The 13,048-nt window shown below is 30.5% G+C and overlaps 1 protein-coding gene across 4 annotated transcripts in view; it reads right to left on the reverse strand.

Annotated features, from left to right (window-relative positions):
• Positions 1-2,397: 2,397 nt before the first annotated feature.
• LOC131841315 (septin-7) overlaps positions 2,398-13,048 on the reverse strand; it is a 34,817-nt gene continuing 24,166 nt past the window's right edge. For all 4 annotated transcript variants that reach the window (XM_059189791.1, XM_059189671.1, XM_059189726.1 and 1 more), the window contains exons 6-11: positions 12,816-13,011; positions 12,093-12,261; positions 7,391-7,469; positions 6,580-6,800; positions 5,534-5,574; positions 2,398-4,295 (exon numbers count right to left, since the gene is read on the reverse strand). In XM_059189791.1, the coding sequence (XP_059045774.1) occupies positions 4,255-4,295; positions 5,534-5,574; positions 6,580-6,800; positions 7,391-7,469; positions 12,093-12,261; positions 12,816-13,011 (747 nt within the window). In that variant the 3' untranslated portion in view covers positions 2,398-4,254. The remainder of the gene's footprint in view (positions 4,296-5,533; positions 5,575-6,579; positions 6,801-7,390; positions 7,470-12,092; positions 12,262-12,815; positions 13,012-13,048) is intronic.

Genomic DNA, 13,048 nt, shown 5'->3' on the forward strand with positions numbered 1-13,048 from the left:
AATAATATATTACGATACACTTTAGAACAAGGGCCTATATTAATTTATCTTAGTTACGTTATGTCCTAAAAACAGAAAATATGCATAAGGACACATTGGAGGCTCAAATTTCCTACTATGCTTCAGTTCTATTTATCGTACCTCCAATACAAAGAAAAATAAACTTGAAGCTTCGCTACCAACTACCACCTTGTTACTTAATATATTTATATATTCTATAATATGAAGCCAAATGAACCTGTATGTCTATGGGAGACAGTTTTCCATAATCCGTATTGGGTAGATACGTATAGCTACTAACTGCAATATAACATTAGGCCTATAATTGTTATTCATGAATAAATAGGTACAAAATGTTGAGTTTTAAGTTTTCAAACACATAAGGCTAGTATGAATATCATATCTTCTAAAATAGGTCCCCACGTGCCGGATGAAATGTGATTCTCAAATCAAAGTAGGTAGATACGTTTAGATTGATGAGAAGTACATTATTAGTATAATTAATAAAAGAGAAATGTTATATATCTAAGGTGGAAAGTACCCACTTAAATTATAATGATTATATTTTTATTGTTCTCATTATGTAATATATAGATTGATTATAACCCTGAAGGAACAAAACCCCGATAAATAGATTATTGTAAATAAAATTAATTTTGATAGAATATTCAATGGAAAGAGATCATAGTTTATCGCGTATTGTCTAATATTTGAAATCAATTTAATATTATATTATATATTTTATGTGTATATAGAAGTAAAGATTGTATCGTCGAGAAACTGTTGTGATTGTTATATTTAAAGTTGCATTTTCATTGAAATAATTATGTAGAAGTATATTTTCCATAGTGCTGCCAAAGATGTTAATATTAATGCCTAGATGTAGTCACGTTGTTAAAATAACAGTATATTTTGAGGTCGTTCGTGGGTTTATGGATTGTATTTTGATGTGGCCGACGGATGTATAACACTGTGTATGTGATCTAATAAATCACCAAATATAAAAATTCATACAGAAATTATAGCCGACTTTTATTTTTACTTTCCAGTTCTTTAGCGATAAATTGTACGTATTAACACCTCACTCTTCCGTTTCACCCAGGCGCAAAGCAGCTTGTTATTAAGCGGTATTTCCGTTAATGAGATATTTCAGTAAAATTATAGGATATGGGGTCATAACTGCTATTCAATTAAAAATCTGCAAACTACCGACTTTTGATGTAAACTGGAAGGAAATAAAAACCACATAGTTTTGTAATTGTATTTCGATTAAAACTCGTTATGATTCAAGATCTATCATTAAAAAATGATAATAATAGTAATTATTCAATAATATTAATAACCCCTGGAGAATTCACACAGTGCCATCTAGTCTCTATCTAAGCAGAGCATGTGTTACTGTTACCAAACAACTGGTACAAATACTTATATATTTTTTTGTGTAAATGTATACATATTATATTATAGAAAGAAAACACCAATACAAACAATTATACTCATGAATACGAATGACCCGAACCCGGAACCATAGATATTATGGCGAGGTGCTACCGCTAGTGCACTGAAGACGAGACCGCCATTTCAAAATTGTAATCTACATACAATTTTGAAATGGCGGTCTTTAATTACATTTATATTAGCATATTAATAAATAAATTAATAAAATAGAAGTAAGTGTAAAATATACTCATAAAAAATTTTATTCACCTCTTATGAGGAATTTTTATTAACTTTCATGTTATCTTAATTTTATTTACCCTTAATATATGTATTCTTTGAATTTATTGTTTCCATTTCCTTCAACACTTTTTATGAGCTACAAAAACTGAAAAACACTTATCACTAGTTTTACATATTTTTGTACGTAAAAAAAATAAAGATAATAGGCAATTTATTGTATGCTTTGTTCTTGTCCTATTGCTTTCAGAATTCTATTGTGTGGTTTATCAACCTACAACCGACTCCTTAATCTAATTTTATACTTTTTAAAATAATATCAAATGCTACTACAACAATTACATAGATAGCTATAATATATTCATCAACCAGAAGTGGATTGATACTACTGCAGTTACCGGCCAGCTAATACAATTAAGACAATCAATATAATTGAGATCAGAAAAAAAAATTCTTTTCTGTCCTTTCTTTTCGCATTCACAAGATCATTTATAATAAGTTTCTCTGAATTGTTAAAAGGCAGAATGATCATATAAATAAAATAAACAATTGATAGATTAAACGCCACAAAAATTATCACATAATTCATAATAAATTTAGTCATTAAACTATTAAAGGGTTAGTAATTGTCTTCATATATGCATTTAAAGATTAATAAATAAATTAACAAGATCAAAATATCTTGTCACACATGGTTTGTAAATAAAACAAACGTTTCCTATATATTACGTATTTATTTATATTTTATTCAAAGTACAATATATTACATCGTCTGCACTTTACTCCTCATCCAACATACATCACATATCCGTTGGTAATGACTAAGCAAATGATCAGTATGGTAAAGCGGGCCGAGGCCCTACACAAAATACAAAATTAAGCATAATCTTACTACCTAATGTCTTATTTTATTGAGAGAGAATCAATACTGTAATGTAGGAAATAATACAATTTGCCACGGCATGCTGATTAGATAAAGATTATGCATATTCCTCTTACTTACGTAGTCATTACTTGAGTAACTTGGCATATAATTGATTTTATATGAGCATAATAAACAAATGAATATATTTACATAAAATACAAAATTTTATTGCAGTTAAATCAAACGCATGTAGCGTCAGATAATACAAAAATTAAAGGAATCAAGTCAAAATAAAATAATACGCGGTATAAGCCATTTTTGTAGATGAGCCTTACTTGTTTCACTCCCTATATAATATTATATTGAAACACTAAAACCTAGCTAGAGCTAGAGTCTATCTCACAACTGATCTATGAGCATATTTTAATATCACTAAGCACAATTACCGAACTAACGATGTAAAAGGCTAGTCAAACAGAGCTCACTTCTCATGCAGGAGAGGATAGCGCGTTCGCGACACGACCGTAAGTATAATTTCCTTAAAACCAACTATATTGTTACCTGTAAATATAATAATAGTTACAGGTAACAATATAGTCCGCCGCTACCATGGTTTCGTTATAGAACGAGTCGCGAAATAATTTAATTTAATGGCCTTTGACTAAAAAAATAATTTCATTTGATTATATTGTTGTAGTATGCCTCCAAATCAGTGACAATTTCATTTTTCAAATATAGAGAAGTATATTTTTTTCTGATCCATTAAATCGTATCTGGTAAGGCGACTAACTACATGTTATTTATATTTACAGGCCTAAGAAATTTGGACTTCTAATGCAATTTATTTCTCTCCTATGAGTAGGTTCACTCTGCGACCCTCCATACAAATATAACAAACGCCGTGCTAGTTCACACTTTAGTTGAGATACTCGAATGCACTCAATAAGCCAAAATTGTATTATTTATAATGATATAGAATTAAAAAATATTTCTTATCTAATTCACATTAAAATTTAGAATGGTGTAGATACCTAAAGTAATTTTGAATAACTACAGTACGTAATATCTTTACTTATAAATATAACAAAAACCATGACAGTCTGTCATTTGATAATAATTTGTATTTGAAAGTGCTATATTTATCAGTAAAGGCTTATTGGCCTATACCTTAATTTCACTTTTGAGCTGAGAAATCACGTCGCTACAATTGTCATTGTCTGTAGAATTCAAAATATATTATATAATAATATATACTAAAATACAATAATGTGTATAGACGTCGATTTCTGATTAAAGCAGATCGTTATTATTACAAGCTATTTGGCATCTCTGTGGACGTAAAAATCTAATCGTAAGCTGTAAAAACATTTGTGCACTATTTTCATAACGAAAACAGTAAAAATTTCAAAGGCCTCAAATAAAAAATCGTACAAAACATTGTTTACAAATGATTTTTGAAACATGATAGTAAAAATTAGGCCTTACTTACGATAAATAAAACATAAATAATGGAAACTCTTATAAATAAATAGATAAAAAGTAATATTATGTAAAATCGTGTAAAATTGAATAGTCCGCTTTAACATGTCAAATACAGTGTTATTACGTTCTGTAGTCTCTTAATAATCGTTGTTCCTTTATGGTATATCATAATCATACAACTATATCTCACTAAACTAGTTTGGTGCGTCGTGTTCAGACCTATGTCCATACTATATTGCTATTCCAGCTGTAACACTCTTAAAAGACCAATCTGAAAATTATACACATTCATATAGATATCTATTGATAACTTCAAAGTATTAATTTAAAGAAAACATTAGACTAATAAATAAAAGCGAGAGGTTTTTAGAAAATAATATAAAAAAATATAATAAATTCATAAAAAGACGTCACAATACACATTTTACACAGTCTGTAGATTGTTAATTTGTTGAGTATGTTTGTCATATTTACAACATAGAAAAAAATCAAAAATAACACTTACATAATGTAAACACAAATAATTCCTGAAGTACCATACTTTACACGTTACCACTGTTAGTATAGCTAAGTTTCGGTATAAGCACATATTATTTTCCTTGACATCACGACACAAGACAGTTATAAGTTATAATTTCACAAACAAATTGGTGTACATGACAGTAGCAGCACGTCACAACACTGAGAATGGCACGATACCCCAATATTAGGTTACACAAATTATACTATAAAAATTCTACAAAGAAATCTCATCAGCTTAAGGGTTATCATGAAAAAAAAACCTATGTTCCTCAACACGTTTCGAAGTTTATGTACAATTAAAAGATTAAACCATTCAACTGATTATTTTATTGTCGTTATTATTGTATGTAAAGATTAAAACAGCCATCGTACAGGATAAAATAATGTAAAAATAAACACGACTAGATTTGTCAATTCATGTGTAAGTAATTCATTTCGAAAATGTCAAAGTAACATAGGTATTTACATAAAATGAGTACTCTTGATTCGATACTACGGCCGCATTGTGAAGACTCGAGTATAATTTAATTAAAATAGCCACTAAGAAATAGGCAGACTTGCACCATTCAATTAAATAGTTTTAGGTACGATTTTAAGTCAAATATGTAGTATTATAATATCTAAAATTTGTTAAATGTATATTGCAGTAGAAAGCAATAATTGCATTTACATGCATTAAAGTTTATGTATATGTGATTATTAACCACACGAATATAATTAAAAGATATTTCTAACACATCAATTGTTGTACAGTCCGCAAAAACAGTTTCACTTGGAATTTTTCATATAGCACGATCTTTTTTTAGTTAACAAGATTTTCGATTTAGTAATGTTTATGAAACGTTTAAACATTGTAGTGGTGCAAGTCGCCGTTAGAGGTTGAAGCTACTAGTATCGGGTGATCGCAGTGCGGCTGGCGAGCGCGATTAGTCACGCAGTAACGGTGGGTGCGAAGCCGATGCGACACACTGGTCATTTAGAACAAACCTTTCTTTTTCTTATCCTTTTTGTCTTTGCCATCCACGGTCCTGAAACGAAAGATTAAATTCCAGTTTAGTTATAATTATAATGTATAACATCTTTGTTACATTAAAAAAGTCAGTATAGATATAGATAATATAAGATGTCTGCCTTATATAGGACAACAGGCGTGATCGTCTTTGTTGGGATAGGTCGAATTAACTATAATTGCTATTTAATTCAATACTGAAATTCCATAGTGACTATTTTAATGTGATATGAATAAATGTTGGTAGTATCGTTATACTGAAATTATTAGTTTATCTTTGTTCTTTTTTAATATATGTTTAAACAAGTTCATAGTAAACGATACTATGGACTTAAACATATATTAAAAAAAGAGTCCATAAAAAGAACAAAGATAAATTAATAATTTCATTAAATACCCACATATAAATAACACAAATGAATAAACTTTTATGAGAAATGTTGGCAATACATAGGAACTTCACATCAATTAGAAATAGATAAAATAAAAATAGATGTGTTTTTATTCTACAAAAACACGATTCAGATCAAATTTACATTGCCTAACACGAGCATAAATCCTATTTGGCACAGAATAATTGGAATCGTAATCGTAGTAAAATTAAAAGAACAGCACTATTTGATATTTTTATTTTTATTTTCAATAGTCAGCCAATAAGTAGGCAGCGCGCTGATTTAAAAAAGTAAAAAGCTGAGAAAGGAACAGTGTAAATACACAGTGCGTGTACGTACATCTGCGTGCATAGTTTAGGATTGAGTCTATTTAAAACAAAGTGTAATTAAAAACTTATATTATATGTATTTAAATACGTGTGTGCACACTAGGCTCTATTACGCCCTCGCTCGCTCGTCTCGGTCCGAAATTCGGCGTCGCGTGTTATAACAAAAATAACACACTTATATCGTAATATTTACTAATTTGTAGATATATTTGTATACGGGTAAAGAGTAGGTAATTATTTGCTTATTTGAAGATACTTCTGGCGCATTAAAGAGTGTTAAGAGGTAAAGCAACATGTACTAACTCCTTGCTGTTGGCCTCGAGCGAGCGGCGGCGCAGGTCGTCGAGCGAGAGGCCGGTGTCGCGCTCCCAGGCGGCGCGCTCGGCCATGAGCGCGCGCTGGCGCTCCTCGAGCTCGCGCGCCTGCGCCTCCAGCGCGCGCCGCGTCGCCTCGTGCCGCCGCGCCAGCTCCGCCTCGGACTCCTTCAGCTTGGCGCGCTTCTCGCGAACCTTCATCTCGAACACCTGCACACAATCGCCATCATCTCATTATTCTTGACGGCCTCGGTGGTGTAGCGGTTTAGCATACCGATGGTTGCGATTCGATTTCTCGCACGGTACGAACATTTTTACAAATTAGTGTAATTGTTTGTATCGGTCTGGGCGTTTTCTATGTATATTATGAACGCATTTACAAAAAAATACGTATCTATGTATTTGTATCAATTGTACAGTACCTCTATGTATATTATGAACGCATTTACAAAAAAAATACGTATCTATGTATTTGTATCAATTGTACAGTACCCATTACACAAGCTCTGCTTACCTTGGGACTAGATGGCGATGGCGTGTGAATTGTTCCGAGATATAATTATCATTTGTTTTTAATTTATAATTATATCTTTACATTATATTAACCTAGACCTATCCGTGACCTCGTAAATGATATTCTTAAAGTGTTCGTTCGTGTCATATCACATGTTCATATTATTTTTGGCAATAATAGAACGAGCAATGTAGAATGAAACAGGTAAGAAAGGTAAATGAATCTATTGTAAGAACTATCGTTTTACAGACGGACGAAAGACGTATGAAATATAATCAGAACCCACCTGCTCCATTTCACTTTCCATCTGCTTCATTTTAAGATCATGTTCTCTCTTTTCCTCTTCCATTTGTGCCAAAGGATTCCTGAGAACAATTTTTATTTAAATAATAATACTGCTCATATCAAATAAGTAAATCAATAGACAAATCGCAAAACATACTCGTATTGTCTTGTAATTAATCTGAATGGATAAATGTTTATCTTTTTCGAATTTTCAAAATAAGAAACTAATTTCTAAATTAGGCTATACTGAATTTTAATATATATAATTTAATTGCGGAAACCAAAATAATGGTATGTATGTATTATCTGTCTACCATAATTCTATTATTTAAGTTACTTATGACTATTAATGAAAAGTAGACCAAAGTAAACGAAAACAAATTAGCATTGTAGAATCGTGAAATATAATTTAACGTATTCCAAATGGAAAAAATATACTATTACAGCAATAGTATTTTTATAAAGCTGTTAATAACAGCGAAAGCATTAAATTGCATATAAATAGGTATACAACAGACCATATCCAAATAGCATGCCAATCTTTTATTTCAACAACATATTTGACAGAGATAAATATAATCTATGCATAGTAAAATAATATAGAAAAACATGCAAGGCTAACCAATACACTCTCATTTACTCTCTTTCTCTACTTTATTTGGCCTCAGTGCCCCAGAAATTTTGTATATACATGTTTTATAAGATGTGGCTAAACGTGCACTTTGTGACATTTTTTTTTTCGTTTCATCCCATGTAAAATAAATTAAAAAAAAGTATTATTGTCTATTACAATGAATTAACAAGATAATTATCAATTTATTTCAAATTAATATATTATCCATATCGTTCTATTACCTAATATCTCATACACGCGTTCTCACAATGTAATAAATAGGTTGAGTCGAAATTTTCATGCATAAATTAATACGTATTGTCAAATCTTCAGAATCTTATCTGAAAAACATACTAAAAACATATAATAAAGATACCAATAAGATTATAGTCACTTTATTGATAGCAATTTAAGATAGTGACTGAAGTGATGTGACAAAGAATGAAAGATTATACTACAATATTTTTAAACAACGCACAAAACATTATAATGTCTTGTCGAGTCTTTAACAAATATTTGAATTTATAATTCGGTTTGAACAATATTGATACAGTGAGAAAATGGGTTTACCACCACCTGACTGCCCACCCCTTGCATCATCTCCGCCCGATCCAGGTGACCTAAATGCTCATTCACTAGACTGCCTCGGGTATTGTTTTTGACGGCCTCGGTGGTCTAGCGGTTTAGCACACTAATTTACTTCCCATGGTCGTGGGTTCAGTTACAACATTCGTATTCATGATTATGATTGTTGTATCTGTCTGAGTGTTTTCTATATATGTTTGTATTATGTATTTATAAAGAAAAATGTATCTATGTATTTACATCCGTTGTCTAGTACCCATAACATAAGCTCTTCTTACCTTGGGAATAGTTGGCGTTGTGTCAATTGTTCAGGGATATTACTATTATTGTTTTGTCAATGTATTCAACGTATTCAGAAAAAGATTAGATACAAATACGAATTTATATGTACAGAAATATATATTTTGAAATGTTTAAGAGATTTGTAATTTATAAAAATATTTATTTAACGTTTTATTTTAATTATAACATTTAAATTCATTTAACAGCAAAGCTGTTTATTACTTTACAGATTTTTCCTACCTTTTCCTTCACAAATATGAGAACAACAAATGTATACTTGTTGTTCACGCTTCAGTCAATATCTATACACATAATCAATCATTTAAATCCAATTATTTTACTGAACAGTCTAGTAGGTAATATTATATACCCTGAAAACTAATGTAATTTAATAATATACATACTTTTTATTCATCAGTAAGCAGCTACGTCTACCATGAAAGTTTGTTCAAAATTTCGCAGCCAAACAAAATACGAAATTAATCACATAGTAACAAAAGGGTGCCAATTTATGTCAAGTTTAGACAGAATCTAAACTTTGGAGTCAAACAAACCACGGGATAGATAATAGTCACTAAAAATTGCTGTGAAAATTTTATCGATTTGACCGTACGCTTACATTATACGTATGGTTTTATAATGAACAAAACGCCACTGCGTCAACGAACCAACATCGATACGTTAACATTTAATCATATATAAAAAAAATTTGAACTACCTTTCATGGTCAACATAGTGTACAAATATAAGCCTTACAACAAGCAGACCTGGTGCTATACACAATGAACAGTGTAGGATGGCACTATGGAGACTAACATTAAATATGTACGCGACATAACTTACCACACGGTCATGAAACTGTTCATCAGTCCTTGCGGGCACAAACTGAACACGAACACAACCAAAGTTAACGTACAACGCGCGGCTGTGCTCGCCCATTACTCGACAGTGGCATTATTAACTTGCAGAAACGCATTATTATTAACTTGTTGAAAAAAATTGACTAGTTCAATTATATTTGTTTCAATTTAAAATAAAATATTTTTAAATTGGTTATATTTAAATAAAACTAAAATAGAAAAACAAATTAAGATTAGATACATATGGGTATTGGAAATTTACTAATCTAAATATTTGTTGTGGAACAAATTAATACTGTTTAGCAAAGAAAAAACCGTTCGCATCCTAGGAAATGCATGATAGTACAGGTACTAAGGAAAAACTAAATTACTCTATCATTCATTATAATGTATAATAAAAAAAATAGATTGAACAAATATATTTAATATTCCAAGTCCATCGGATTCTATGATGCATCATATATTATGTAAAGCAAATAATATCCAACTAATCAATATTATTCAGCGAAATAGTTACACTGTATAATAGGATGCATACCTATAATTATTATCGATAGGTGCAATTATAAATAAATAAATGTTTTACCCTCGTTTATTTATTTATAATTACAAATGCCGATAATATTTTCCGCGTAATTTTATTACCGTAATGCATATAACACATTTCCATAGTAGCAGAAAGCGGGTCAGTTCTAATATGTAATAATTATATCAAATTTAGGGCAATAACATACAGGTATAACACATTCATTTAGTAGTAATACTGTGCATAAAACGTTATTGAATAATGATTGGCATCATTTTCAATCATTGTATCAAAATTTTTACATTAATACTTTCTGCAGTCATTGTAGACAAAAAAGTCTTGTTAAAAAACTAATTTAAATACAAGCCAGTGTACACATCCAATTGTGCGATGATGTGCGACACACGCAAATTGTAGTATGTAATCGTTTATAAAGTACATATATGAATGATGTCCAAGAAATCGTTAATAATGCCACTGTAAAAGCGAATCATTATGATAAATGATATTTATCATGGATATTTTAAAACAATCACTTCAAAAGTTTACCATAAGGATATATATGTTTGAATAAACATTAAGAACAGTGATTTTTAAAAGTAATCCATGAGAAATTCGATGACAATGTTAACAAAGAGTAGTCCATTTCTGCATGCCCAAGCACAGAACATTCAAGTAATTAAAGAATGTTATATGCAACTATTTTATATAATAATAATGTATCTAAAATAACGAAAACAAAACAACACTGTAGCGACCGCAACAGTACAGGAAATTATCGTCAGTAGAAGGTGACCAGACATGCAGCAATGTTTACTATGGCACATATGTTAGACACGCGTTATTTCGATATCTGTAATTGATTAGCAAAGTTATATAGTCTGGTCACCTTAAATGTGGTGACGGCAGTATAATGAATAAAAAGGAAATTAGTAAATATTAATTATACCAACCCAGTCTACATAGGTTGTTATTACTAACCATGCCTATTTCAGATTTAGTTATAGAAAAGATGTTACATAAGAAACAGTAGATGAAATTATAATTTCAAGGATAACAAAATAAAATAAAAATTCTCTATTCGAAATGAATCAGTTAATAAAATAGATATTAACTATAATTTTAAAAGGCTGATGAATTTTATATAGACTTGTATTTAATTAACATGGACTTAAGTAAAACCATTATATATCTGTCTGTACATTCCTTAAACAATGGGAACTATTGACTAAATGACGACAATTAATGTCACTTTAAAATGACTAATTGGAAGATAAACAAATTAAGTGTAATTAATATTTTTTTGTTCGAATTAGAAATTTGTTCACATCTAATATTTAAAAATATGTTGTACAAATTTTAACTAAGTATGGAAAACTAACTTCGTCTAAAACACTCATTTAGTATGTTTTGTTAGTCTGACTTTGGATAATTTTTTTTTTATCTAGCAAACTATAATATGCATGCAGTATATGCAAATAGTGCCGATGATCCATACAAGATATTTGAATCTTTGCTTCCAAACCATAGACATAAATAATGATTTTTCTTTTCTTTTAGGCTTAAGCCAACATAATCTTTCGATATGAATTTTAAAATATTCTTTTTATATAAACATTTTTGCACTATAAACAAAACATACATTATATAAGATATTAAAATAACAGTAAAAACTACTTTGCTTCTTAATATTATATAAATTTGAATAGTTTGCAGTACATTTTAAAACATGTTTCTACACAAGTTAATTGCGATCCATTATTAAAAAGAACTTGTAACGAAATTAATCAGCCTTTTACCTGTACATTTAAAATAAACACAATAAAGTAGTACATACTTGTTAGAGTTAATCCTATGTGGCTTGCCATCGTGGGAGAGACCGGCGAGCTTGCGGCACCGATAGTTTTCATAATGTACTGAGCTCGTAACATCTTTCAGATCTTGGAGGTGCGTCCGAATTACCATATTGCGCAGAGCCAAGAAATCACAGTGCTCTAGATTTTCCACTGTAAATTAACAATAAAGGAATTATTAAAAACTGTACAAGTTACTACTCATAATTCAAGTTTTAAAGTTACAGTAGAGAACCAATAAGGGTATAAATATTTACAACTAGCTGTTCCCCGCGACTTCGTCCGCGTGGAATTTAACTTTAATTTTCTAAAATAAAAGAATTTAAAGTAAAATCTAAAATAAAGCCGATTCAGAGATTAGCCGGAACAAACAGACAGACAAAACTTGTTATTTTGGTGTATGTACTATATTTATATTCATATCCATGGAGTAAAAAACGGTTATTTCAATATTACAAACAGACATTCCAATTTTTTTTATACGTATAGATATCAGTTCTTGTTTAAAATCTGGTCGGATCGACTCGAAACTTGTTAATCACACAGATCAAAAGTCTTGCTTTGTTTAGTAGCATAACTTGCATTTTTTTTATAATCTGGCAGAACGTATTGGGTCTAAATTGTGCTCCACGTAGAAATTTTACCTATAACGGTGATCGTCTGTTATTCAATAAACTGAGTGTAGCGGTAGTAAAAGTTAAAAGTACCCTCCGCAATTCCCCAGGGGTATTTCCTTCCGCGTATTTTGCGTCCATCCTGCTCGATGACAGTGTTGGCGCCAACGACAGCAAACGGAACACGCGAACGAACTGCTCGCGTCGCGTCCGCCGCCTCGCCTTCCTCACCGCTGCTCTCCGGGAAGTCGTAGATTTTGATTTTGTGTTGCGTGATTTCCTTCATTATCTAAAATTTTAGATGTAGTTTTATTAAATGCGTAACC

The sequence above is a fragment of the Achroia grisella genome, unplaced genomic scaffold, assembly GCF_030625045.1.
Source record: "Achroia grisella isolate CSIRO2021 unplaced genomic scaffold, CSIRO_AGI_Agris_v1 utg1023, whole genome shotgun sequence".
Lineage (NCBI taxonomy): Eukaryota > Metazoa > Arthropoda > Insecta > Lepidoptera > Pyralidae > Achroia > Achroia grisella.